General features: G+C 32.8%; 2 protein-coding genes across 3 annotated transcripts; one reads left to right on the forward strand and one right to left on the reverse strand.

Moving 5' to 3' along the window:
• Positions 1-12,888: 12,888 nt before the first annotated feature.
• On the forward strand, positions 12,889-21,852 carry LOC147073303 (receptor expression-enhancing protein 5-like). Of its 2 annotated transcripts, none has more exons than XM_085945411.1 (4): positions 12,889-13,139; positions 13,216-13,448; positions 14,554-14,677; positions 20,453-21,852. In XM_085945411.1, the coding sequence occupies exons 1-4, from the start codon at positions 13,010-13,012 to the stop codon at positions 20,491-20,493; spliced, it is 528 nt and encodes a 175-aa protein (XP_085801537.1). In that variant the 5' UTR covers positions 12,889-13,009; the 3' UTR covers positions 20,494-21,852. The 2 variants fall into 2 exon arrangements, with proteins under 2 accessions (XP_085801537.1, XP_085801538.1); XM_085945412.1 differs by having other exon boundaries at positions 20,471-21,852.
• A 1,338-nt stretch (positions 21,853-23,190) lies between these two features.
• On the reverse strand, positions 23,191-26,768 carry mRpS16 (mitochondrial ribosomal protein S16). The gene is made up of 3 exons (XM_085945416.1): positions 26,549-26,768; positions 25,854-26,013; positions 23,191-24,240 (listed from the first exon to the last, which is right to left on the reverse strand). Exons 1-3 carry the CDS (start codon positions 26,672-26,674, stop codon positions 24,131-24,133), a joined length of 396 nt encoding a protein of 131 aa, XP_085801542.1. The 5' UTR covers positions 26,675-26,768; the 3' UTR covers positions 23,191-24,130.
• Positions 26,769-27,081: the final 313 nt, after the last annotated feature.

Genomic DNA, 27,081 nt, shown 5'->3' on the forward strand with positions numbered 1-27,081 from the left:
TGTGATGTGGCCACGTGACAGTGATAGCTTTCGCACCTAGTTGGCCATCCATTAATAATTTTAGATGTGTTTTATCTTTAGAATGTCCTGTGTTTCTGAAGTAAAGCTTACGCTACAGAATTTACATTCGCTTTTGAACTGAGATATGTGTCGCTAAATTTTAAAACCAGCTATAACACCTTTTCATTGTTTTGAGAAAATCAATAAAATCTTTTTGAACTAAAAATGTTACACATAGTGTTATAGCGGGAATTGATCGACGCATTAATTTTGTTTCATAAATGACAGTCAATCGTAGCGGATTTTGAAAGAGGCGATAAAATTTCTTGTAGAAATTTTAATAACGAATCCATTGATATATCATATATCTTAATTATTTCAAAAAAGTGTTATATTTAGCGACACATAATCTTTGGTCAACCAACAACCCTTATATTCAGGATTTCCACCCAATTATACCTATATTTTGGTTTTCTTTTAGCTAGCTTAAGTATTTGGTTCGTTTTTGTACTTGAAATTTTAATAAATCATTAACAATACTTGCACTGGCAATAGGTTCTTGCCTAGTAAGTGTAGAGAACACGATTAATCAATTGCTTTAAATTATAATGTATCTAGCTTAATCCTTTCCACGCGGACGACACACCTGTTTGTGCCCCCACTATTTGGCCAATCGATATTATTAGCATGTTATTTAAATGCGGTAATTAAATAGTAAATGCTCTGTGCTCAACAAGTTAAATAATACGATGACAGATCATTTTGTTGCACTGCGCATGCGCGGGGTCGCAGTAGGAGTCTGCCATAGACTAATATACTATGAGTCTGCTTCGTGTATCATTGCAGCGGTTAGAATGTGTTAGTCTATTTAACGTGAACCAGATTCAATATTTTTGGTGTAGACAATAGAAAGAAGAATATAAAAATAATCCCAAATAAGACTCTTATACTATAATATTTATTTGTTCAGAGTTGCAATTATTGTAAAAAATGTGAATTATATATTGTAAACATATTGTAAAACCAAATTTATTTATTATTATCATCTGGCACCTAGGTATTTACTTCAATTTGTATGTGTATTATTTTATTTGTAAGAGGCAATAATTTGTTTTTGTTTATTGATTTGAGGCTTCCTATACATGTAAACAATAAAGGGTTTTGATATTTCATTATTTTTTTACTTATACCGTCGCCTGTAGCAAAGGGTGGAGGTAGGCTTTTAAGATCCACCATAAATGGACGGTGGTGTTATGCAGTAACCATTTATCCACCAAAATGGAGTTTTGAGTAATAAGCATTTGAAGTTAAAATCTATGCCATTTAGTCAAGATAATGAAAAAAGTTATAATTTAAAAATTGTTTTGCTATATCCCACTATACACCCAAAGTGTGATTTTATATTAACATATAAATCCCCTAAATCCATAAATATCCCCATCAACAAAGGTGTCCGGCAAGGTGATACCATTTCACCTAAACTATTCACCGCTACTCTTGAGGACTTATTCAGGAAACTTGATTGGGAGGAAAAAGGTGTTCCAATTAATGGGGAGCACCTCAGTCACCTGCGCTTTGCAGATGATATTGTTATATTCTCACAAGACCCAAAGGACCTCCAAGGTAGAATGCAAGAACTCGCAGATGTCAGTCAAACGGTCGGCCTAAAGATAAATGTCTCAAAGACAAAAGTGATGAGGAACTGCTTTTCGGACCCTGCGATTATCTGTATTAATGGCACCCAACTCGAGCAAGTCAGCAGCTGCGTCTATCTCGGACAGCAGGTGCCCATAGACGGAAGCATGCACGATGAAATTGCTCGCAGAACAAAGCTGGGATGGAGTGCTTTCGGACGTCTGAATTGTATCTTCAAGAATGACCTACCATTATGTCTTAAGCGTAGGGTGTTCAACCAATGTGTGCTGCCCGTGCTCACGTATGCGAGACGTGGACCCTCAACACGAGAGATGTCCTTAAGGCTAAGAGTTGCATGGAGAGGTGTATGTTGGGCATCATGCGAAAGGACCGTAAGAGAAACGAATGGGTTAGGAAGCAGACAGGAGTACGCGATGTAATAGACGTTGTCAAACAGCTGAAATGGAGATGGGCGGGGCGGGGCACATTGCTCGCTGAAAGGACGGCCGCGGGAGAAATGCCGTCATCCAATGGTACCCAAGGGGCATGAAACGGCCACAGGGTCGCCCTAAAAGCCGCTGGATTGACAAACTGATAAAGTTTGGCGGAAATACGTGGCAGCGAATGACACAGGACCGAGAGAGTTGGAAGAAACTTGGGGAGGCCGATGAGGATATTAACATATCAGTTATTTAAAAAACATAGTTATCATTATTAAAAAACAATATAAACATGGAATATTTATTACAAAATAATGTGTTTATTACAATATAATATGAATAACTTCATTTGATAAATAATTATGGTCAGTTAATGTCTATTTTTGGTTCCACTTCATTTGGTAAATGATGCTGGCCATCATTCATCATTCGAAAGAAATATAATATAAATACATCGATTTGTTGTAAATCGAAAACATTAGTGGTAGGTTGTCTATTAATTGAATCTAATGGAGAACTAATAAAATCTTGAAATTGATGAGAATTAAGTGTGTGAAACTTGGACTGTATTATCGTTTAATGTGCCTCCAAAACTAAAACCATCTTCAATAACATTGACAGTATTATCTACTGGTGAAACAACACCTTCTTCAATCATTACCGAGCTGGTAAATAGTGGTAATGACTCTTCTATTTTTAAAAGCTATTTCATTTCTTGCTATAGCAACCATGAGTTTGCCTCTATTCATCCGGGAAATTAGGGAAACAAAATATTAACACCAATAATCCCCATTTACACAATATAAATAAAATTATTTTAATAGAAAAAAATCCTTACAATACATTTTATATACTTATTAATGAATTATTAATAATAAGATGATATTAATGTATAAACCAAATATTTCAATAAATCGTTTTGTAACTACTAATTAAGCACCAAATAGAATTTAAAACGTAAATCATATTTCGCAATAATCAGTTTAGCAACTGATTATGCACTATAAAAGTGTGAAGATATCTTTTGCAATAATCAGTTTAGTGACGGCTGAAAATGATAGATTCTAAATACACCATATTTATTATTCAATCCAACTTACCTTAGCCTTGTATTTCCACTGAAACTTATAAAACAATAATTATAATGAATTTAAGTAAGTGGGACGACGATAACTAGGCAGATATTGTAAAAAAAATACAAAAAACGACAATGTGTGACAACAGCGGCCATGTTGTTTGGTGGATGACTGTTTACTGCAAAATGGATTTGTTTATTATTGTATACACACATTTTTTTAAAGTCTCAGATGGCAATACAGACCGAATTTGACCATGATCTTTTTTGCAAAACGTAGAAATCATATTCATATTGTCGTTAAAACGAAAAACACTTGCTTAACTGGTTAGTGCATAACAACGTTTAAATACTGCACATTAAACTTTGTTAGTCATATAATATATGTATTTGTTTTTATTGAACTAAGACTACAATTTACAGATGGTGATTACATTGTTTTTGCTTCAACTCACCAAGTTTGTCTCTATCCATCCCACAATAACATCTCATAATATTTCGATTCACCCAAATTTACAATACCTTCACTACATCACTGGCGAGGGGTGGAGGTAGGCTGTTAAAATTCGCCATAAATAATGCACATTAAACTTCGTAGGTCATATGTATTTCTATTGAACTAATCTAGAATTTACAGATGGTGTTGGTTAGTTTTTAAAAATCAATTAAACCCTGCCTAAACCAAACCATAATAGTTTTGGTATACTTTGGGCGATACGACAAATAGTGCACACTTTTTCATTCATATTTATTTGTTTTCGTTGGATTAAGAATACCTAATATTACACTTATTGTTGGTTTATTTTTACCAAACCATAATCGATAAAAAATATTCTTCTGTATGTGTGGTTTAATTTTAATGGCATAATTTTAGATATTATTTTATAGATATACTAGTATTTTTTACTATTATCTATTATGGATTGGTTTCACAGGGTTTAATTGAGTTTTAAAAACTAACCAACATCATCTGTAAATTGTAGTCTTATTTCAATGAAAACAAATACGTATGACTAACAAAGTTTTGTGTGCTCTATTTATGGCAGAATCTTAACAGTCTACCTCCACCCTTCGCCACTGGTATTAGAGTACATGCTTCATAACTTTGTACTCTGGCTCTAGGATGAAAATGGTGTAATATATACTAAAAATATTTTATTTACATATATTATCTACGCATCTATTTATTACTACATATATTAATACAACTGAATATCATTTGATCTAATTTTATGCGAGGTAATCAGGGAAAGAGGTGTATCATTGTAGTAAAAAGTGCAAAGTCATAAAACGTACGAGGGTGGGTCAATAAGTCCTTAGAAAAGCCGACAGGTGGCGCGACTAGTACTGTAAGCGGTTTGTTTTCATGCAGCGGCACTACCGATTCAGTATGCTGCGAAGTTTCAATCAGATTGGTCGGGTTGTTGTGTGTTTCTCGTACATTTAAAAAAAAAATTTGCTTGTGGAAAATGGAAAAATGGAAAATGGAGAAAATTGAGTTTAGAGCTGTTATTAAACATTTTAATATAAAAGGGTTAACAGCAAAGGAAATAAAAAATGAGTTGGATTTAGTTCACGGCATATCTGCTCCTTCACTTGCAACTATTTATAACTGGTTAAATGAATTTAAACGTGGTCGTACATCAACAAAGGATGAACCACGCTCAGGACGTCCTGTAGAGGTGACTACACCAGAAATGATCAATAAAATCCACGATATGGTGTTAAGTGACCGAAGATTAAAGTTGAGTGAGATAATTGAGGTTACAGGGATCTCAAAAGGTAGCGTCATTTCTATTTTACATGACAAATTGGGCATGAAAAATATTTCTGCAAGATGGGTGCCGCGTTTGCTCACAGTCGACAATAAACGCAATAGGGTGGTGGCCTCTAAAGCCCTGTTGTCGCTCATGCAACGCAATCCGGATGAATTTTTTCGTCGCTTTGTGACTGTAGATGAAACATGGATACACCACTATACTCCCGAGACGAAAGAACAGTCAAAGCAGTGGATTGCGAAAGGCGAACCATGTCCAAAGAAGGCGAAAACCGTAAAATCAGCTGGTAAGGTTATGGCTACTGTATTTTGGGATGCACGTGAAATTATTTTCGTTGACTATTTGGAAAAAGGAAAAACAATAACAGGGGATTATTATGCATCTTTATTGGACCAGCTAAAAAACGAAATTGAAGAAAAATGGCCTCATTTAAACAGGAAAAAAATCCTCTTTCATCAGGACAATGCCCGTGTTCACACATGTTTACGATCAATGGCTAAAATTGAAGAATTGAAGTTCGAATTGGTCGACCACCCACCGTATTCGCCAGATTTAGCCCCCAGTGACTTTTTCCTTTTCCCAAACTTAAAAAAATGGCTAAGTGGACAACGTCATCGATCGGACAAATGCTTATTTTGAGGACCTTCCGAAAACTTATTTTTCTGACGGTTTAAAAAAAATTGAGAAACGTCTTACCAAGTGTATTGAGCTCCAAGGAGATTATGTTGAGATACAAAAATAAAAACTGTTTTAATGCTTTTTTCTAAGGAATTATTGACCCACCCTCGTATATTCTTAACACATTATGGCAAAAGGCGAATCACCATTTCAATCGGATGCGGAGGTATGTCAACAGACTGCTTACGCGAATTAGTTGTTAGCCATTTGTCCATATCTTATTCACAGGGAGGACATACAAATTTATTTATCAACATTACAAATTGTAAGTTTAAGATATTCACATTATTAAAAGGAGATGTCCGACCATGTTCTGGATCATCATTGATACTACAACTTAATACGGGTATTGCGTGTCTCCAGGAAGCATCACCGCTGCCCTCTGTTGCGAGCTTCCTTCATAGCCCAAGCTAGAAGGATGATGTCGTTTTACACAATCCGACCGAATTAACTTAGATCTTCCAGACCCTAGTTTTTCCTTCTGGTTAGTTAAAGAGGAGCCTCTTTGGTGGTTGGATGCCTTTTATCGATGTCTTTTATTGATGAGCGGAGACGACATTTGAGTGAAGAGTAAAACCGGATAGATCGTGCCAGTGGTGTATGACCAAAGAAAATAGTGGTGGGTATTTAAAATATTAACCTCCCCTCCACCCATAAGCGCATTCTTCATTATTATGGTTAGTTATTATTAGTGGCAATACACTTTCTCACAACTTTTTTGGAATTGGACTGACTAATCGCTTCTTTCGCATGTTTTCACTCAGTTGAGTATCAATATAATATGTACTGATACCACTATTGAAGAAGACTGGAGAGGGTGGAGTGGCAGTACCTCATTGCCAAGATACTTAGCAAACATTTTGAGAATACAAGTTATTATAGAATGAAAACATGATATTCGACAGTGTCATCTTGGTTTACTGATTCATTTGAGATAATAAAAGATACAAGAATAATTATTGAGCTACACAGATACGGCAAATTATTTAGCCCCATGTGTAGATGTATATGTCCGAACTCTACCCCGGGTAAAAGATGCCCAAAAGAAATTCGGTCTTCAACATTGAACAAACATAGGCCGTCGGCCTGTTGGAGGGACAATGATGGAGCGATATGATATACGAAGAAAGTGTGTCATCAGACATCAGCTGTCCCTTTGTAGAAGACATGTTACTGTCGGTATATTGAAGCAGATTTAAACTTGCTGAAATAAAAATTATTGTACTGTTGGCAGCACCCTGATGTCTTCATTTGATAATAAGTACCTACCTATTTAAATTTTCAATATTTTCCCATGTTAAAAATAACAATCACCTAACTAAAATTAATTATTGTGTGTAACATAATATTGATGAGAACTGGTCCAGGTATGCGAGACGATAGGGGGATGTACAATGCATACAGTCATTAAAATCAAACTGTGGTCAATGGTATTAAGATACAGTCATGATAATAATTTCATCTTCACATACCAAAATCCAGGTATGCAAATTTAGTCAGCGTTTCTCAAATAAGGTTTTCATGAAATAAGATTAAGGATTCTGTGAAAACTATAAAAATTTGCAGATTCAAACTTTAAAACATTGTATATCTTAACTTATTTGTAAACATGGTATATCTGGCTGACAAGACAACAATTGGGTCAGGTCATTGTTACTGCACAGTTTCTATACTAAGGGTTTCTCAAACTATGTTCCGTGGAATACTGGTGTTCCGCAGAATGTGAATAGGTGTTCCATGAATTTATGAGAAGGGTACCCAAGTGTGTCAAAACAAGCTATTATTGTTTTACTTATGTTTACTACGATTTATTTATATGAATCAGGATTTTCTTATTACGCTGCAACAAAGTCCAGGAACAGGCTGAAAGCCACGCCAGAATCAAGAATTTAACTTATTAATATTGTAGATTGTTGGCGGTTAATTCAAAATGTTGTAGTGGGTAATTCAATTACCCGCGGGTTGCCGACCGCTGATCTACTGTATTATACTACCGTACCTAAATACAAGGAAACAATACGAAAATGGCTGTGGTTTATGGTTATCGTTCCCCGGGTCCCCTCTCAGTACTCAGTAAAATGTACAAGTCGCAATGTGGTTCCGTGTGCTATCCGCACACAGGGCCGGATTTACATTTGAAAGGGCCCTGGGTGCTTTAAAAAAATTTAAAAATTAGGAAAGATATTTTTTTTGAAAAACATGCAATATTGACTTATGTGATTGTTCCCACCCCGCCGAATTGATAATATGTTTGACCTTGAAATTATATCCTTACGTGATGCATTTATTTTTAATTAGATGAGCCAGCTGGCGGTCGACAGTCTGTCCCGCTAGGTCTTGCAGACAGCTTGGCGGTGTTGGATATTAATATAATTGTGTAGTATGCATAGACGGCGCCATAGTTTTCTCTTCGGGATGGATTTTCATTCACCTCAGTTTGACATTTTGCTGAATGTCAGTTTTACGATTTGCAAGTCGTCACTGAAATATAAATTTGGGCTCAAATGGGTAGTCTATTCTGGAGTCTGGCCTTCACAATATCGTCTGACACCACCTCAGGCTCTTACGCCTAGCAGAATAGCTGGCAAACGACGTTTGCTACCACTGACATTTTAATAGAATATAATATGTTTATATATTGCACTTTTTAATTCATACTTATTTGTCTTCGTTGAACTAAGAATACATATTACACATATTATGTTGTTGGTTAGTTTTTTATAATTCATTAAACCCTGCCTAAAATAAACAATAATAGTTAAAAATATTATTCTATCTATTAAATATCCAAAATGATGTATGATTTAATGGCATAATTTTAAATATTTTATAGACAGGTGCATATTATGGCTTGGTATCACTACTGTTGCTACCACTGACATTTTAATAGAATATATGTGTAGGTTTTTAAATGTTTAGTTAAATCATGTGCAGTCATTCGAATATAAAGCAATATATGTGAATATGATAAATAGTGATCCAATATAATGTGAATATTAATCTCCCACGGGACCCATTTAGATAATAGAAGAAGGTTAGCAGTGTAAAAAATAAATTTAAACATTATTTTGTTCCATTGTCTATAAAAAATAAATGCTTGCAGCTGTAGAATAATATTTAAAAAATCGTTTGAATTAAAATTTTACCTTACAATATAGTTTTGGTGCGGGACATTCATTTCGAAACAAATGTTGATAAATAATGAAGCAATACATCTGAGAAAAATAGACCAATTCTGATGAGAGTAGGGATTTATTGGACCCAAAGGTGTGGAATCAGCTTAAAGAGGCCTTTATCCAGCAGTGGATTGATACAGGTTTTTGAAGATGTAAATGAGTAGGTATATAAAATCACAAATTTTGAAAAATATAGCAATTTATATGACCAAGAACAGTAGAATTAGGTTAAGATAACCTTCATCTAGCAGTAGATTGATCCTGGTTGATGATGATAACGACGATATGAATAGGTAAATATAATATCAGCCATTTTGATAAATATAGCAATTCATATGTCCGACAGAAATAAAAACAACTTAGAGAGGCCCTCATCCAGCAGTGGATTGATTCAGGCTCATGATAATGGCATTATCAATAGATAGATAAGTATATATAACTTCACCGATTTTGATAAATATAGCAATTCATATGACAGAAAGGAGTCCCATCAGGTTAGGGAGGCCTTTATCCAGCAGTGGATTGGTCCAGGTCGATGATGATAAGGACGATAAAAATAGATATAATATCACAAATTTGTATAACCGATAAGAGTAGAATCAGATTGCGGAGCTCTTCATCCTGTTGTGGATTGAAATAAATAATATTGTAATATGTAGATAATATAGTATGCCGCGCGGCATAAGCGTTGGACTATAAAGCCGTGGGTCCCAGGTTCGAATCCTGGGTCTGGCAAGTACACATATTGTTTTTCAATTTGTGTGTGTCAGGGTATGGACCTAATAGGTTGAGCAAGTGGCTGACATCCATTTCTCGTAAAAAACAAAATCTGTCAATACAAACCTCCACTCTGTGGAGGCCCATATGATCCTATCAGGATCGGACATGGTCGGAAGATATTACAATAAGTAGGTACTATAATATCACCCGTTGTTATAATAATAATGATGTCTTTCACTAAAAATGTCTTCATTCTTCGCAATGATTCGAATTAACCATAAATAATTAGTACTATTTTAATAGCTTCAAATATATTTAGGTAATTATTCAATAAAAAAATAGTGTGTGAACAGCCACAAAGACGTATTTAAAACGATTATCTATGGAATTAAACCAGTGACAGCGCTGACAGACAATGCGAGGATTTCGAATCGTTGCAAAATTATAGTTTTTTCACCGCAAAAAAATTAAGTGCGCCAATGTGTACATAGTGACATTTGAATAAATATAATTAGTTCTATCTGTCAATAAGGATTAGAGAGTATTAAGCGACGAAGATGTAATTTTGATAGGCGTGAACAGTAAATATGATCGTACACGGTATGTAAGAAAATATCGGATATAAACATCACGCAGTGGCGCACCCAGGGGGAGCAAGGGGCCCTGGCACCCCCCAAACATGAAAATTATCAGAATGATTTTAAACATTGAAATTGAAAGCCAATAAACTATACCTTGGGCTTAGGACAAATAAAAACATGGCAAAAAATGATTTGTAATTCTCCAGCACCGTTTTTAGAAAAATTTCTTAGATTTTAATTTCGAAACACTTGGTGAGCAGTTGGTGCGTTTTCCAAAATCTCATAATATATTATAGGAGATGCTGCATTATTATTTTTATGAGGTTCCATTATTTTTCTCAGGTTTCTCATTTCAATTTATTTGAGAAACACTGATTTAAACAAAATAAATTAACATAATATGTACATAGCTTGGCTACAAACTTCTTGAGATGTACCTATATATTTGTTTATCACTAGATAATAATTACGTAAGGTTAGTCGGGGTAAGTGTGACATATAATAGGTGTGTTTTAAACAGTTGAAAACTTTACCGTAGGATCTACAAAAGCATTACAATTATTATGTACAGAAGAAACCCACTGTATATCTTACTATAATAGGTACGAGATTTTAATATTTTTTGATCACTAGTCAGATTGTTACACTTACCCCAATATTGGGGTAAGTGTAACTAAATTCATCTTTATTCCAAAAATACTTCAAAACCATAATGTATTATATGCATAGAAAGGTAATATTTCATTTAATGGATATTGTGCGAGCCTAATACTACAAGGTTCTAAGTGTTCGTCCTTGAAAAAACAAACCCAACAATGAAGTAGTATTCTAATCTGCCTCATTGTTACTTTTGTTTCTCCAAGGACAAACACTTAGAACCTTGTAGTTCTCCACTCGCGATTGAGTCTTGAGTTAAAACTACAGTATAGAATTTCAACAAAATGGACTAAAACATTTTTATTGCGGTAAGTGTGTCATACTAATGTATGGAGCGCTAGTGATGTCCCGAAAGAAAAACGACGTATTTTTTATTAAATAACGTAGGTAGTTGACTGAAATCCGATGACACTAACGAGTTTACTTTTTGAAGGATCGTGGGAAAAACTTGTTATGTCAAGTTGACAGTCAACATTATGTATCAATTGTGGACATTCCTTTAAATCCAGGTTGATGATTGTACTGTTTAATAAGACAAGTTATAGTACCAATTGATTACAAAAGGATCGCAAATTTTTCAAACATATTTTACGGCTTGCGGTTTTTAGCATGGAACATGCTTTTATCTTGACCACCCGGCCGGATTCTTTACAAAAACATCGCACAGGCAGCGGTAACGAAAACAAAAAATAAAGTCTCGAAAGTAGCAGCGGCGCGGCTGGAGTGGCTTCAGTCTGCCGCGAACGGCGCTTCGGGAATGACGTATGACTCGCGCCCCGCAATTTATTTTATTTTCCTTCGAATTTGGACAACCAGCATTCAGAGAATTAGTGGGCAAAGCATGTTCCATGTTTAATAATTTTAGCCGTTAGGGTTTAAGTAACCATCATATTCAAATAATAACTTATTTCTTTTAATAAAACCTATAAACCAATTGTGTCCGGGTACTTTGTTTTTAAGCGGTGTGTTAATACTTATTATTTTCTTTAATATACTGTCCAATAATTAATTCGAGGACTACTTTTTTTGTGAGAAATGCTTTTACAAATTTTCTGCAAATAAAGATGTTTCAATCTCTTTGGGTAATATTGTACTTCTGCTAAAACTGTCTACTCGTCTTTCGTAAACATGATTATACATATTATCCATGACATATCCTGTTTTTTGTAATTTTTCTTGGTCGTAAGCTCCTTTATCTGTCTTTCGTTTATACTTACATGTGGGAAAAATGCACATTAATTATTATCACATGTTAGATAAGCACTTATTTTAAAAACTTGTGTATTAAATTGAAACACATGCACTCTTCCGAGTACCTACCTACTTAGCTAACATAAAATTATAACAGTAAAATTATAAACATTTTATTTCAATTGCGAACATTTTTTCGATCGATATAAATAATGCGTCGTGTCCCATCACTAGTTAAAATAATGACTATGCGAATTCATAGAAAATATATGGGGGAAGTGTGACACAAAACAAAGTTGCACTTACCCCACGCATTTACTTTCGTGGGGAAAGTGTGTCTACTCGATGAAAGCTTTAAAATGCTTATCAATAAGTAAAACGACACGTGAAGCGGGGTATCAAAACACATATACTCACCAAATTTTACATCCATAATATACAGGTTTCCGTGTTTTAAAAAATAGTTTAGTAACAGCTACCATCTCACTCATCGACTTCAAAATGTCGTCTGGAGAATAAGCCATGTAGTCACCTCAAAAAACATTGTATCGACACCATTAATTCTGATTATTTTTATAAATCGGTGACTTTCCTATCACCTTTCCATAGATGGCATCGTCCAATTTGTAGTAGATACTGAGATATCTTAGTAGCTACACTTACCCCGACTCATCTTACTTACCTATCACAACGTAACAATCAAAGATTTTTTTACAAAGAGATATTTCTCAGGGTTATAAAGTTTTTGAAAGAATGTGTAGGTAAATTAAAGTTAAAAGTGATTTAATTTTAAAGAGGGTTATAATATTTTCAAAAAATGACTTTCGGATTACCTTGAGTAACAATAAATTTAATAGGTAATTGACAAGAAAATTATTGATTAGACGCGCCTTTACAATTTATTGTAAAGCCATACTGGCCGTTCAGTGTGGCCATCATACCGGATGTTAAGTAACTGTACAACATTGAACATTCGGCAAAAAAGAAGCCATTTCCATTTGTCAACGATCGTTGTGGCGCTTAGCTCGTCAGGTGTTTCAATTTTTCTTCCGATACACCTTCGTGTACTTTCGTAAAAATGGCAGCAAAATTGATGGAATATCGTGATGTGCTCCAGAAAAGTCTAAACGACAAATCGAAACCGTGGACCAAGTGGTTAGAGATGGCCGAAGCGAAAACGGGCGTAAATCGGTTATATTTATTTGCCGGTGGGTCTCTGCGGTGTCATTTTTTAAATTTTTTGCGGCTATTTTTAGGTCTTACTAAATGATGGCATTATTTTAGGTGGAGCCGCGTTTCTCGCGCTTTATCTTGTGTTCGGTTTCGGTGCTGAATTAGTATGCAATACGATTGGTTTTGCTTATCCAGCCTATGTGTCAATGAAAGCTTTGGAATCGCCACAGAAAGATGACGATACTAAATGGCTCACATATTGGGTTGTCTACGCCTGCTTCTCCATCGTCGAATACTTTTCCGATCTGCTGGTTAGCTGGTTCCCCCTTTACTGGCTCGTTAAGGTAAGATATATCACAATAACTAAAAGTGTACCCTCGACATTTAGACGTCTTAATTAGTTTCGTCGTAGTATTTTTACCATTATTTCACAGAGCTTAGCCTTTTTATCGATTTGAAAACCATTCATCTACCGTTCATAAAATTTGCAAAATATAATTATGGATCATTTTATGATTCTTCATCTCTCTTCCACTTGCGATGTACGAATTTTCAATGTAAAAAATATTCCATTTAAAAACAGGTTTGGATCAAATTTGATTCAATCAATACGCATCATTATTTTTATGAGTCACGTATGTAATTTACGATTTCCGAACGTAACAATTGGCTCACATCATTGATATTTTTATTCTCTATCTCACGCTAATTACACTACCTACCTGTTGGATACCTACATCAATTTATTTTGTTCAGAATTGGCATTGAGATTCATACAAATTGCGAAAAAATATATTAGGCTGACGATTATTTTTATTTTTTAGTTGTTTTGTTAAATTGTGTACCTATATTTGTAGTCATAAATCAATTCCATTCTATCTTGTTTGTATTGCAAAGGCACTAGGATTTGAATAAAATGTTGCCAACTAATCAAACATTTACAGTAGGTGTTTGCACTCTAACAGAGCAATATTTCATTGTTTTTGCGCCTATGAGTATTCATTTTATGTTTCCATGAGATTTTGAAATTATTTGTGCTAGGTAAGGTACACTAGATGTTGAAATTGGTAAATGTGCCGCAGATGCTGTCATGGGATTTTATAACTTTCTTTTTAGACCAAACCAAACCTAACCTAACCTACCCCAACCTAATATTTCCAAATATAATCTTAGTTTGTGATAATGATTCATCAAAATATATGAAAATTTCAAATTTTATATTAACAATTATTGGATCGAAAAGCGTATGCGCCGTCAGAAAATGGTATTTATTATTATAATTGTCTACATGGAATAAACTGTTTTCGTAAAAAAAAATGATAAAAGCTCATGACGGCATCTGCGGTACAATTACCTTGAAATTCTTTGTACACAACACAGACAGCTTGGAGCATTGTACAACAGCTTGTTATTTTCTCTGTAATTAAAACTGTTTGACGCAATTTGCAGTGCATTTTCCAAATATGGTGCTTTGTACCCCTGGACATCAACGGCTCTCTGTTGATCTACCGCAAGGTGATCAGGCCATATTTCCTGAAGTATCACAGCCAAATCGATGAGATGGCCGACACAGGTATAAAGATATATCAATATTTCTAACTACAACATTCTCTAGACCTAGAATTAACATGCATAAATTTAATTTGACAATATTAAATTTGATTGTCACTGAGAATAGCACAATAATAAAGAAGTATTTTATACCATTATCTACATCGAGAGATTATTAATTGTTCTGTTTATTGAATTGATATAAATTTTTATCTCATGAGAATCTCCTATACAGCACTATAAAAGTGACTTTTGTCACTGTTAAGTTATGCATGTTAATTCTGGCCAATTTACAAACATGAGGCGTCTATTTTCAAAAACTGAAGTCCGCATATGCTTAAAACCTAACAATTATTGTATGTACTTACATATTATTCAATATACATAATAACCTCCTAAAGCTTCGAAAACCCGTGTAAAAGCATACAATAAAAAAATAATAACTTAATTACAGAAACTGATTAGGAAGATACATCATAATAGATTTATGGGTTGTCTGTCACTGTGTGTTCTTCCTTTTACCGACATTTCGGGCTCATTGCAAAACTCGTCTCTTGAGAATGCATCTGCAACGAGCCCAAAACATCGAGGAAACCAAATTTTGGTAACACCATGAAAGTCAAAAAATTATACAAAAAAGATAAAAACAATATACAGTATAACCTCGTTTTTACGTGCCCGGAATTCACGTTTTCCCAGCAATTGCGTGTATTTTTTTCAGTCCCGGTGTATTTCAGTACATTTAATACCCGCATTTACGTTTTTCTTTCCCGCGATTTACGTCGGAAATATTCAAAATATGCGAGTTACGCGCACTTGACAATGATTGGGTCGTGACATTCGAACGATTTTTCAATAAAAATTTTAATTGAATGTTGTTTTTTAGTAAAAACGTTATTTTTTTAGAAACATAAAATTTAAATGTTCTTTTTTTCAATAAGTACCCCCTCCTTTTACATTTTCCCTCCAATTAGGTTTTTTTCTTCAGTCCCTTAAAAAACGTAAAATAGGGGTTATACTGTAGGTACAATTTGTCTCACTTTTATTTTGCTTATATTTATTTCAATGAAGGGTTGATCTAATGCTAATACTTAACGCTGGAAACATTATTTTTATTTGAAAATACAATACGATGAAAAAAGAAACTACCTTTAAAACACATTATTTATGCTTGAAACACAAAAACATTGTTTAGCACAAATATTGACTTGTAGACATATTTTTTTTGAAATATAATATTCATAAAAATTCTCACCAGTATATAATGTATTTTTCCACTTTGTAACATAATAATCATTTCACTGGTCAAAGTGTTGGATAAGTAAATTTGTTTTTTTTATATTAACTTTGACCTTGCCAATATTGAATGCCAAGGTAACTTATCTGTAGACCTCGTTTGACCTCTGTGTTTTAATTGTTTTATAATACAAAACGTGTCTTTTTGCCACATTTGTTTAACCAATGCATGATTTCGCCTTATTATTATTATCTATTGGCTAGAATAACATACAAGCTTTATTTATAACAGCAACTAATTTATTAAATTAAAGTTCAGCCGGAAACAAGGAAAAGTAAATCATTTTGAGTCACATATGCCAGCAAATTTAGAAATGTATTATACTCATTAGATGGTTCAAGGTCACTAAATGGGACAACATAGTGAACTTGGCCAATTAGAGAGGAAACATGTCGTAAACTTGTTTTTTTTTTAATTCAACATTAAACTTTCAAACACCATTTTCTCTTATCGATAGTGTTCCTATTCGTGTTTATTGGATTGGTTTATTTAACCAATAAGTAAAATGAAAATTCTGTATCAATGTATTTTTTACAGACATAGTCCAAGATACATGGATAACCGAGTTACGTTAAATCGAAATAACGCCAACAATGCATAATAGTCAAAATATAATGACAGCTGCGAAAATTGCTCGCTATTGAGACAATGTCACATTCGAAGCCAGAATTATTTGAATTTACCTATGATTATTAATTTTATTTTTGTCATACAATGGTTAAGTATGCCAATGGCACAACATCATTTGATTAATAATCTATTATAAATTAATAGTTAATATAAACTTTAAATGATTATTGATTACTTTACCACATTGTTTTATTTGTAAATACACGTAAAGTATAAAGTATACCTACAGTGTTATTTATTTTTTAATGTAATAAATTTAATGTTAATATTTTTTATTGACATTGCATGAAATTCATATAGTACCTACATATATATACTTACGAAAATACATAAGGCGGCTATCAATGGCTAAAGTGATAAATTTTATCATATTTATGAATTGGGGCGGTTAATTGTTACAATAAGGTAACCGTCAAAACTATCTATCTCACTCTAAAAGTTAATACAGCCAAGAGGGGCTGTTAAAACATAGCACTTTTTGATAGTTTAGACAGTTAACTTATTGTAATGATAATTAACCGTCTCAATCCATAAATATGGTAAACTACCGTCGATAGCTGCCATGTGTATAGAATAGCTTTGTTGATGTAGATGTCAACAAATTTAATAAGACATGTCATAATGCTAGTTTTTTGTGTTTGCATATAATAATCGATACTTAAAATAATTTTATTTTGTCAGAGACAAGTTAACAGCATTAAAATCAATTTATTTGGTTTTGGCGTTTTGTGCGCATGAAATAGCGTTTATCAGCTAATAAACAGTTCAATGGCATATAACGATTCGTGACATTCCATGCATTTCGGCTATAGTTATTAAAACATATTATATAAAATCTTTGGATCGATTTGACTCGTTTGCTGATATAAAATGGCAACTATTTTGTCAGATAAAGTGTTTTGAAAAATATAAAAGTTTAAATATTGTGTGGCTTTTAACTCATTTTCGAAACATTGGTTGCACTAATGTAATCGGCGGTTATGATATTAATTTCTTATCACAATATAACACATGTAATCTCTGTAACCATATGCTTTTATTTTATCTTTTCGATTACAACTTCATTGTTTACATTGCACCTGATAATTAATTTCAATGTATTAAAAAACTCTCATTTATCTATAATTTCAAAGCATTTTATAATTCATCATACATTATATAATTTTCTAACATTTTCACTAATCTATAATTTGAAAAAATGTTGAATGTGTTAATTTTTATACATTGTTAAATCAACCAGTTCACTTCTGGGCAGGCATATATAAATATACATCCATTGTTAAGATATCCCAATTACTTTGTATGGGGTTGTCTGCTGGACCCGGTACGCTCAATCTTTTAAGCGGAACTCTGGGTCCAAATGCATTTATTTATAACTAAATAAACATATTTTTTATCATAAATGTGATTGAAATATAAAATCATGATTTTGACTTCTATAACAATTAAAACATAATTAACATAGAATTTGCATTCAACCTTTTTTGTTTTATTTAATGGTATTTTTGCTTAATTTAGTCAAGGTACATGATATTTTTTAAGAATTAATTACTTTGACCATTCCAACATAATTAAAAATAAACGCATATATATCATGATTTGGAAACTTTCAATTAAACCACAGTAAAACCTCGATTATCCAGATTCCGTTTTGATTTATGTATCAGTTTTAGTTGTATGATAATCACGGATGATTGTTAAATTTTTCAATGAATATTATGAAAAAATGTTTATGCTCAAAGTAAAATACATTTTTTTTTGTTTTTTTTTTTATTATCCTTACTGTGCCTTCATACCCAAATAGTCCGGATTATCGAGGTTCTAATGCAATACAAATTACTAACATTCCAAAATAACATTTTATTGTATAAAATTAAGGAATTTATTGTCTTTGTACAGTTTTTTTTTTTACTTGAACCACATTGTTGGGTATCAATAATACATAAATTTTCTAAAATTACAATTGGTCCAATGATATAAAATATTCGATATATATGAGTAGTCAGTGTTCTAGTTACTACTAATAAACAATGACCTTGCAGATTGTAAAATCGTCCATACCAATTGATAAGTTTTATATAGCTTTATTTGTAAGAAACCGATTAATTCACTGCATAAAATGAGTAAAACATGGATTCGTTCTGAACAAGTCTTATCTTGTTCTAATTTAAATTCTATTCACCTATTTGGAATTATACACAACTTCTGTTTTATAATTAAACAAAATACATATTGATTGAAAGAATTTTGAATTATTTAGGATCTATTTAATTTTGAGCTATCCATTTAACTTTGTAGGCAGGATTAGTTCATGGCTTGTGATATGTACTAAGTAGCTAAGTTATTCATAAACCCAAAAATATTCAGCAATCTCTTATACACGAGTACGCTAAGTAACCGAAGCAATAAATCACTTGGAAAATGCTTTGAATGTAGTGTGATTTCTTGGGATGTTGGTAATATGTATTCAGCAATTCAAAATGTTTACGAAACCGGAGAGGTAAAAAAAATATTCAATTCTTATGGAGGTTGATAATCAGCTGGCTGGGTTTTATATAAAGACTGACTTAAATAGTGATTGCGCAAGCTGACAAAGTGGTGATGGACCAAATCCACCGGATCGGGACTAAATTAAAAAGTGCCGGCTTACTGAAATAATTAAATGTAGGTAATTATTCGTCTTCTCTTTAATTCAAGACATTTTTGCTTTTTTTCATTTTGTATGTGGAGGGAAATATTTGGTTTTTTTTTTAATGTGGTTTCAGATAATTTTGTAATGGCTGTCGTTTGGGTTTTATTGATCGGTCAAAGTTACGATTTTGTTATGGCACTCGGCCAACAATGTGTCTTGTCAAATAGCTGAAATGCCTTTCAAGCAAACAGTTTTTTTTTTTATTCTGTAATGTATTCGTAAGAATAACTGAATATAGTGTATAAAAAAATTATATTCAAACTTCGATGATTATCTTTCGTGATAAAATGTTCTGTCCGGTTAGGTGAATGTTATAGGGCATTTACACACACAGATTTACTGTTGATAATATTCACTGGCATAATAGTATAAACAACATACAAATTTTAACATTGCATTGCATGCAAGTTAGTAGCCTTCTGACATTTTGTACTACAAAAAATAAGCAAGCTATATAATATGTTATTTCTGTGCCTGTTTAGTAATAATTTATAAGCAAAAATTGTAAATCTGAAATGCTTATAGAATTTTTAGAAGCATATAAATAAAATAGAGAACAAGAGAGAAGAGTGTATATAATATAAAGATGGTGAGAGCTATGGATATTGATGGTTTGAGTTCTACGATTAATTTAGTTTTAGGCTAAAATATGTTTTATAGGGAACTCGATCGAACTATTGGCAAAAATGGTAAAACATTGGAAGTTCGGAACAGAAGTCATTTATGCACCAAAAGTAACCATGGGTAAAATTTTGCATCGAATAGTAGAATCGCAATTTAATATATACAAATAAAAAATTGTATTATATGTCATGTTATAGTTATTTTGCACTAATTATCTTGTCACATCACCATTCGCCACACGTTATAAACATTATGCACAAAATAAACCAACACTTGCACTTGTAAAAAGAGATTGGCGAGACAAACTAGCATTTCCGTGTGTCGACAGAAAATCTATGCAGTGTAGATGCCCTATTATATTATATATGCAAGTAAATTTCATGCTATAATAAAAGAATGAATATAGCTTATGCGATAAATGTTTTATTTCTTGAGCAATTGCTATTAAAACTATTCTTTTCTGATCTTTTGCTTATCAATCGATTGTATGTATCGTTCGTAATAATACACTAATGCTTTACCTAACATATATATTTTTTGTACTCTAATTGCAGCTTCCAAATTTGTCTCAGATACAATTAAGAAGGCCCATTGAAGAAAGTAATGCGCATCGTCGACAGACAAAAGAACATTCACCAACATCAGCTTTCTCACATTAGATTTTAAGAAATTTATGAAAGTCTAGTTTCTCGTGCACTACCTTTTATATGAATGAATTGTAACTGCCTCATTGTTCATGCAAAGCATAATATTTATTTAACTAGAAATAGTAATCAAAACCGTCACTGAATCTCCTGTAGTATTTTTATCGGGTGCAGGCCAACAAAATTGAAGCATTGTCAAAAACAATATGCTTACTGTGCATATATATATATATATATAGTGGATTAAACAAAAATGTATCTATGGATATTAGTTTAAGACGAGCTTGGGTTAATTAATATATTCGTATTTTTGGCATCGTGAAATGTCTCGTTAGCTGTTTCTACTGGCTTAATACTATTTCCAAAGTGTATTGACTTTTATTTGGCATGCACAGTGAAGTTACGGGACCGTCGACTTTTAAAATGTACTCAATTATAACAAAAAAAAAAAATACAAATTATTCGATAAATCATTTCACACAAAAGATTTATGTTCTTTATATGAATTAAAATATACAGAAGTTTATTGTGCGACGGATATTTGTGTATTGATGTGTGCCTTTTACAATGTGTAACTTGTATTCTGTTTTTTTTTTACACAAAAAGGGCAGAATTTTTATGAATCTGATTATGAGGTGCTCACTGCTGGAAATTATGCATTGTTCTTACATAGATTTTAGCATTGTTACCAAACATTTTGCCATAAGTTTCGTATTAACACACTCATTCTATTGAAAAAATCATTAACTCTAGTGTGGCTTGTTCGAAACTAAGTTATTAGTAATAACTGAGGACCCATTATTTATTTTCATATACTGGACTGACACAATTCAATGCAATTTTTAATGTTTTAACCTACTTTAGTGATAACTTATTGATTTTATTGTACTGTAATTTAAATTTTAGTCATCACAGTAGTCTGAAACAATTTTTCTCTGAATTGTATTAAAGGCATGTTAGCTTATTTTTTTTATTATTTAATTATGTCATATACTTGCTCAATCTAATTCGTACTAGATTACATACTGTTATTCGTTACCATATTTTAACAACTTGAGACCCGATGATTATTAATAGAGCTTTTTGTATTACGTGTTGATGCAATTTTTATCCTAAATAGAATAAGTTTCTCAGATACTTTTTTTACTTTTGGTAGAGTTAAATAAAAAAAAAAATCATGTGTTTTTAGTTTGGAGGTGGGTTTTCTTTCTAGCATTCGCTTGATAAACTATTCTCGTTAATGCAATGCATACAATTATTTAATATTTTGTAAAATTGTTACAGATTGAATAAAATCTTGTCTGATCTTATTATCTGTATTTTATTTATATTTACTTACACCCCTTCCCCCACACTGCAGTGTTTTTCAACCTTAGTAAAATGGGACCCTTGAACCTATGGCATACCAAGCATTGATATACAGGCGGCCCTCGACTTTCACACGTAATTGGTTCCTGAAAATGTGTTAGTAAGTAGAGGGATGTAAAAAAAACATCAAAAAGTGTACAGACCTACAAACTTATCTGAAGAATGGGATGGGGGAGCCACTGTCGAAAACTACCCAATCAAGATTCGTAACTGGACAAAATCTGACATTCAAATGAAATTTACAAGATGGCGTCCTATGGTCGTTTTTTAGTTCCATTTTTGGCCATTCTACAGATAAGTTTGTAGGTCTGTACTTAAAAATATTTATTTATCAATCTGTATAATAAAGTTAACGAGGCGTATTAGCAACAGGTGTTTTCTTTATAAACTTGTCAAGAGATAGTTGAATATCATCCTTTTACATATTTGAGAAGGTGGCTGAGCGGAGGAGAGAGGAGTGACTGCATGGACCTCTATTAACACAAAATTTCCAGTGTGTATTTGGCTCATAAAAAATGTTAAGACGCTCGATTGTTTCTTCATCACACAGCATTGCGCATGGTAACAGGTTCTGTTGTCATGTGGCGTGACTTTGGTATGTTAATAGGATTTTATGTGTATTTTTATAAAATTTTAATATTGTTTTTGAGAATGTTTATCTAAATTCAGGTAAATTAACCAATATTTTTCTATCAACCTGCTTTATTATATAATGGACACCCCCTTACATCAAGGTTTATAATAATTGGACATGGTGGTGTTGGTGTGAAAATCCTAGTTCATAAAGGTGTGGTCTAGAACATAGTTTCTTAACCGGTGGTCAGCGAAGATTTTTGGGTGGGCCACAAAAATTTTCTGCAGTTCAAAAACAGTTAGTGTCCATTTTTAAAAGCTTCTATTAAATTTCAAGTGATAAATATCTTTCAGAACTCGTGCACCTACAAGGGTTCACAATGAATTAACAAGTCATTTCTGGAATGAATGACACTATTGTATATAGTTATAAATCGTTTCATAGAATTTCATAGTTCACCTAGAAACCCAACATTTGAACTGAGGTTGTATTATATTTCGACAATTGTTTCAAAGATAGTGTAAATATAAATATTTATTATTTTATTCCAATGTTGATGGTCCGCAAAACATTTTTTGATTTTTTTGTAGTCCGCGGATGTAAAAAGGTTAAGAAACATTGGTCTAGAAAATGTTATAGCGTCAAGAGTTTATTTTCTATAGTTCATGCCACGCTATGCTATATAAATGTTTATCCAGATTTTTTTGGGAATATATCCAAAACTCTCATCGTTCAAATAGGGTTAATTATTTCTGCTCCATCTTGTAAAAGGCTTTGATAAGGAAAAAGATTTTTATTGAATATGCTAGTATGTATTATTAAATTGCTGCCAAAGGTTGGTATGTAGATAATTTAGAGGTAACGTATTGTGTCTATATAAATCTACATGCTAGAAAAAAAAATTAAGGTCATCTGATTTATAAAATCAATCATTATTTAAATTTGTCAAAATAATGATCAATTTGGTAGGTATGAGGTGTTTGAGAGAGTAAAAAACATATAATAGCTTTCCATCTACTAAATATCTTGAAAAGTACTACATACTATTTAGCTACAGTTTTTGTATAATTATCTTTATTTTGTCATTTACTTCTATCAGACTTTTTACCTTGTCATTTTGTATAATAAAAGGCTAAAAAAAACTACATTTGACAATATGTTTTCTTGATTCTTCCACTGATACACAAAATTAACTAAAAATATAAATAAATAATATAAGAGTTCAATACCTAGAAATTTAATATTTAAAGGATTTATTTGAATGCATTGAATAATAAATGACTTACATGAATCAGTGTGCCTTTTTAAGTGATCCTCAAAAATTCACCATCTCCAATACTATAACAGGCCATGAGGCCCAATAAAAGTAGTGTAGTAAAACAGTAATTTAGTAGTAGAAGTGAAACAATCAAACACCCAGGCTTTGAGAAAATCATATCTTGCGTGTCATAGAATGCTGAGAAAAGTGGTACCAACCTGTTGTGAAGGCTTTTTAACAGTGATGAGGTCTTGACGAAGAAGTAATATTATGAAGTGGGGGGTGGGGTTTGGACACAACTCTGCAGTAATAAACAAATAAGTATTGCTTTCAAATTAATTTATTTTACATAACTAAGAATTCTAAAGATAATAAAATGATAAAAACATCACGCTTCCCCTTTCGATATCTGTTCTTCTTTGGATGGCATACCTTCCTTTCTATTTCTCCACGCCCTCATGTATGACATTGGATGAATGGGAAGAAAGCCTGATAATCCTGTAAGAAATGAAACAATGTCTGTAAATACAAAAATATTATAGCAAGTATACATACCTCACCAGTATGTTCAAGAGGAAAGTATTATGCATTTGGTTCCACCAAATCTATTCTGACATCACATCCTTACTAATGTTAAGCGCTTTGAGTAATATAAGCCCAATGCAGACATCTTGATTGACTCAGATGGGCCTGTCATGTTAGATGCAATGGATTTCGAGCTCTCCATAAGCTTTGTGAAGAAACTAGCCTGGAGGAGACGAGTGGGCAATATCAAGAGGGAGGGATTCAGAGAGACTAGGTGTGATGTGATCCTGGCTGGAGAGCTCAGGATAGAGATTCCCGGAGCAAATTTGTGTAGTCAGGCATGGACCTGAATAGTCTAATACCAGTTTAAGAATATCATTTTTCATTGGCTCCATGATCCAATGTGGATCTTGGTACCTCATAGAGGTCTTTTGACGGATTTTTTTATGAGAAATGAATGCTAACCACTTGCTCAACCCATTTCATGGTCTGGGTTCAAACACAATAAGTAAACTTTGCCCGACCTATGATTCAAAACTGAAATCCATGAGTGAATGGACAAATTACTAATTTTCCAACAGGCGTGTAAGGGAGAATGTATATCTATGCTGAACAAATCCCAGCAATGTGGAGGTATTGTATCAGACTTTCTATAAGCAATGGTTGTTCAAATTTTACTCAATACATAATATTGTGCAATTTCTCAGACTGCATTTGAAATTACGATGCCAGTGCTGCGACACTACTACTCGACAACAGTGGCAGTAATACTGCAAGAAATTAATTTAGGCATGAGCATTCAATTTTTTTTTAAATTTGGAACGTGTACACCAGTTTATATAATGAAAAAAAGTCACTGAATGGTTCATTACCATCTATCGATGACAGAAACAAATGCAGTATGATAATACGTGCTTGTACGATAATACGTGTTTACACTTGTATTTTATTGGTATGACCGCGATAAGACGTACTGCCAGCAGAAAATCGATGCATGTGTAAATAAACTAATATATGTTTATTTAATTCATTAAAAAATGTAAATTACAGAGCATTTTTAGAGTTTATTTTTATCGATATAGAGTAATGTATCTTTACCGAATGAAAAAACATATCGTGGGAGTACAGGCAAAAGTAACTAACTCCAGTTTTGACGAAATTGAGATTTTAATGTCATTATATAGAAAAAGTAATGCTGCTTGACTGGCAGAAGTCACGATTTAAGATTATTTAACATATAAAAGTAATGAATAACTCAATAAATAAAGATTTTACAACCATTTTAAGAATACCAAAAAACACAAAACATCGATTATCTCAGAACTGTGTATTTGGAGTTAGTGACTTCTGCCTGTACGACCACAAATTATATTCTTTACATTGCTTTCAAATATTCTTACTGAATTTAAATATCAATTTCGCTAAATAAATAGGAACTCACCACATGGGCATTGACAACAAAATGTTAAAAAAGATTTTAGCCCGGAGACAAACTCTTAAGTGATACTTAATGCATTGGTTGAATCTTGATTCCTTAAAAACTAGAACATAATAGCTTTTTAAAAATATTACATAAAACAACTTACCTAATAGCTCAGCGACTGGTTTAGACATCTGTGCACCTTTGCCCAACCATAACCGAATTCTTTCATAGTTGAACGCCACTAGTTTTTCACCAAACTGATTTTCCATCGGGTCATAGCTGCCGAGTTGTTCAATAACTGGTTGATGCTGATTTTTCATTCGCTGCAATGGAAACAATATGAAAATTAATTGTCCATATGAGAGGGCAAACAAATGTCATTTTTTTTGTATAAGATTGATATTATATTGAGATACACATATCAAGAGTCAATGTTAATAATAAATAATATTTTCAATCAATTCAGCAGTTTGATCCAAACAGATTAATTTACAATACCTATTAACTTCAATACAAGGCACAGTAGTTAGTATAGCTTCCAGTTATAATATACAAGTGTCTGTTAACCTGTACAATTAGCAGCTCTTGCAGGATGTATTATACCATTATTCGAGGAGGCAAAAGATTCATTAACATAATATGTTAACTAACACTAGCAATATCTCTATAAATATTATAATACAACATAGAAGTTGGATCATGCTTTAAGAGCTATGGGTTCCGGTTGGGTATTAGGGCAATTAATTTAGCAGTAAATCCAAGATAATGTATTTTACTGCAACTAATAGTATCGTATTCGAGAATAAGTTTATTTACTGCATCTATGTATGTAATGAGTATTAGTATATTGTACTTTACATCCATAACCACAATGTGAAAGAAGGGCCGGTTTGCACATCCATAACGCACGAATCTGATAATTTTACACGCACGATAAGCGGATTTTCCTATACCGCTTGCAGGTGTAAGGGTTAATAACGGCATTTCTATGTTGTGGATCAGAATAATATCGGACTTAAATATTAAAGTTTAACAATAAATAATTTAATTCACACTCCTCTTTTGACGTTTATTTAACACATAGACAAGAGCAATAGTATATTAGTCTATGGACAAGAGTATTTTAGTCTATGGCTTAAAACACAGACAATGTTTGCTAATATTTTTTCAAAAATAATGCTTCAAACACACTCTATGACGATCGGTCATTTATTATATATGTCGAAAAACCCTTTTCTTATGTTGGCGTCCTGTGTAACACAGTGTAAATACGATGTCATAGACTGTCACATATATGTCAAACGATCTATGACAGCCTTCAATGTCATAGTTTTTCGGCTCAGTGTAAACACCTCGGTTATTTTGTGTGACTCTCGTTCCTTGTATGTAAC

Source organism: Rhyacophila brunnea, unplaced genomic scaffold, assembly GCF_057557595.1.
Source record: "Rhyacophila brunnea isolate RB1 unplaced genomic scaffold, BYU_Rbru_1.0 scaffold_18, whole genome shotgun sequence".
NCBI lineage: Eukaryota > Metazoa > Arthropoda > Insecta > Trichoptera > Rhyacophilidae > Rhyacophila > Rhyacophila brunnea.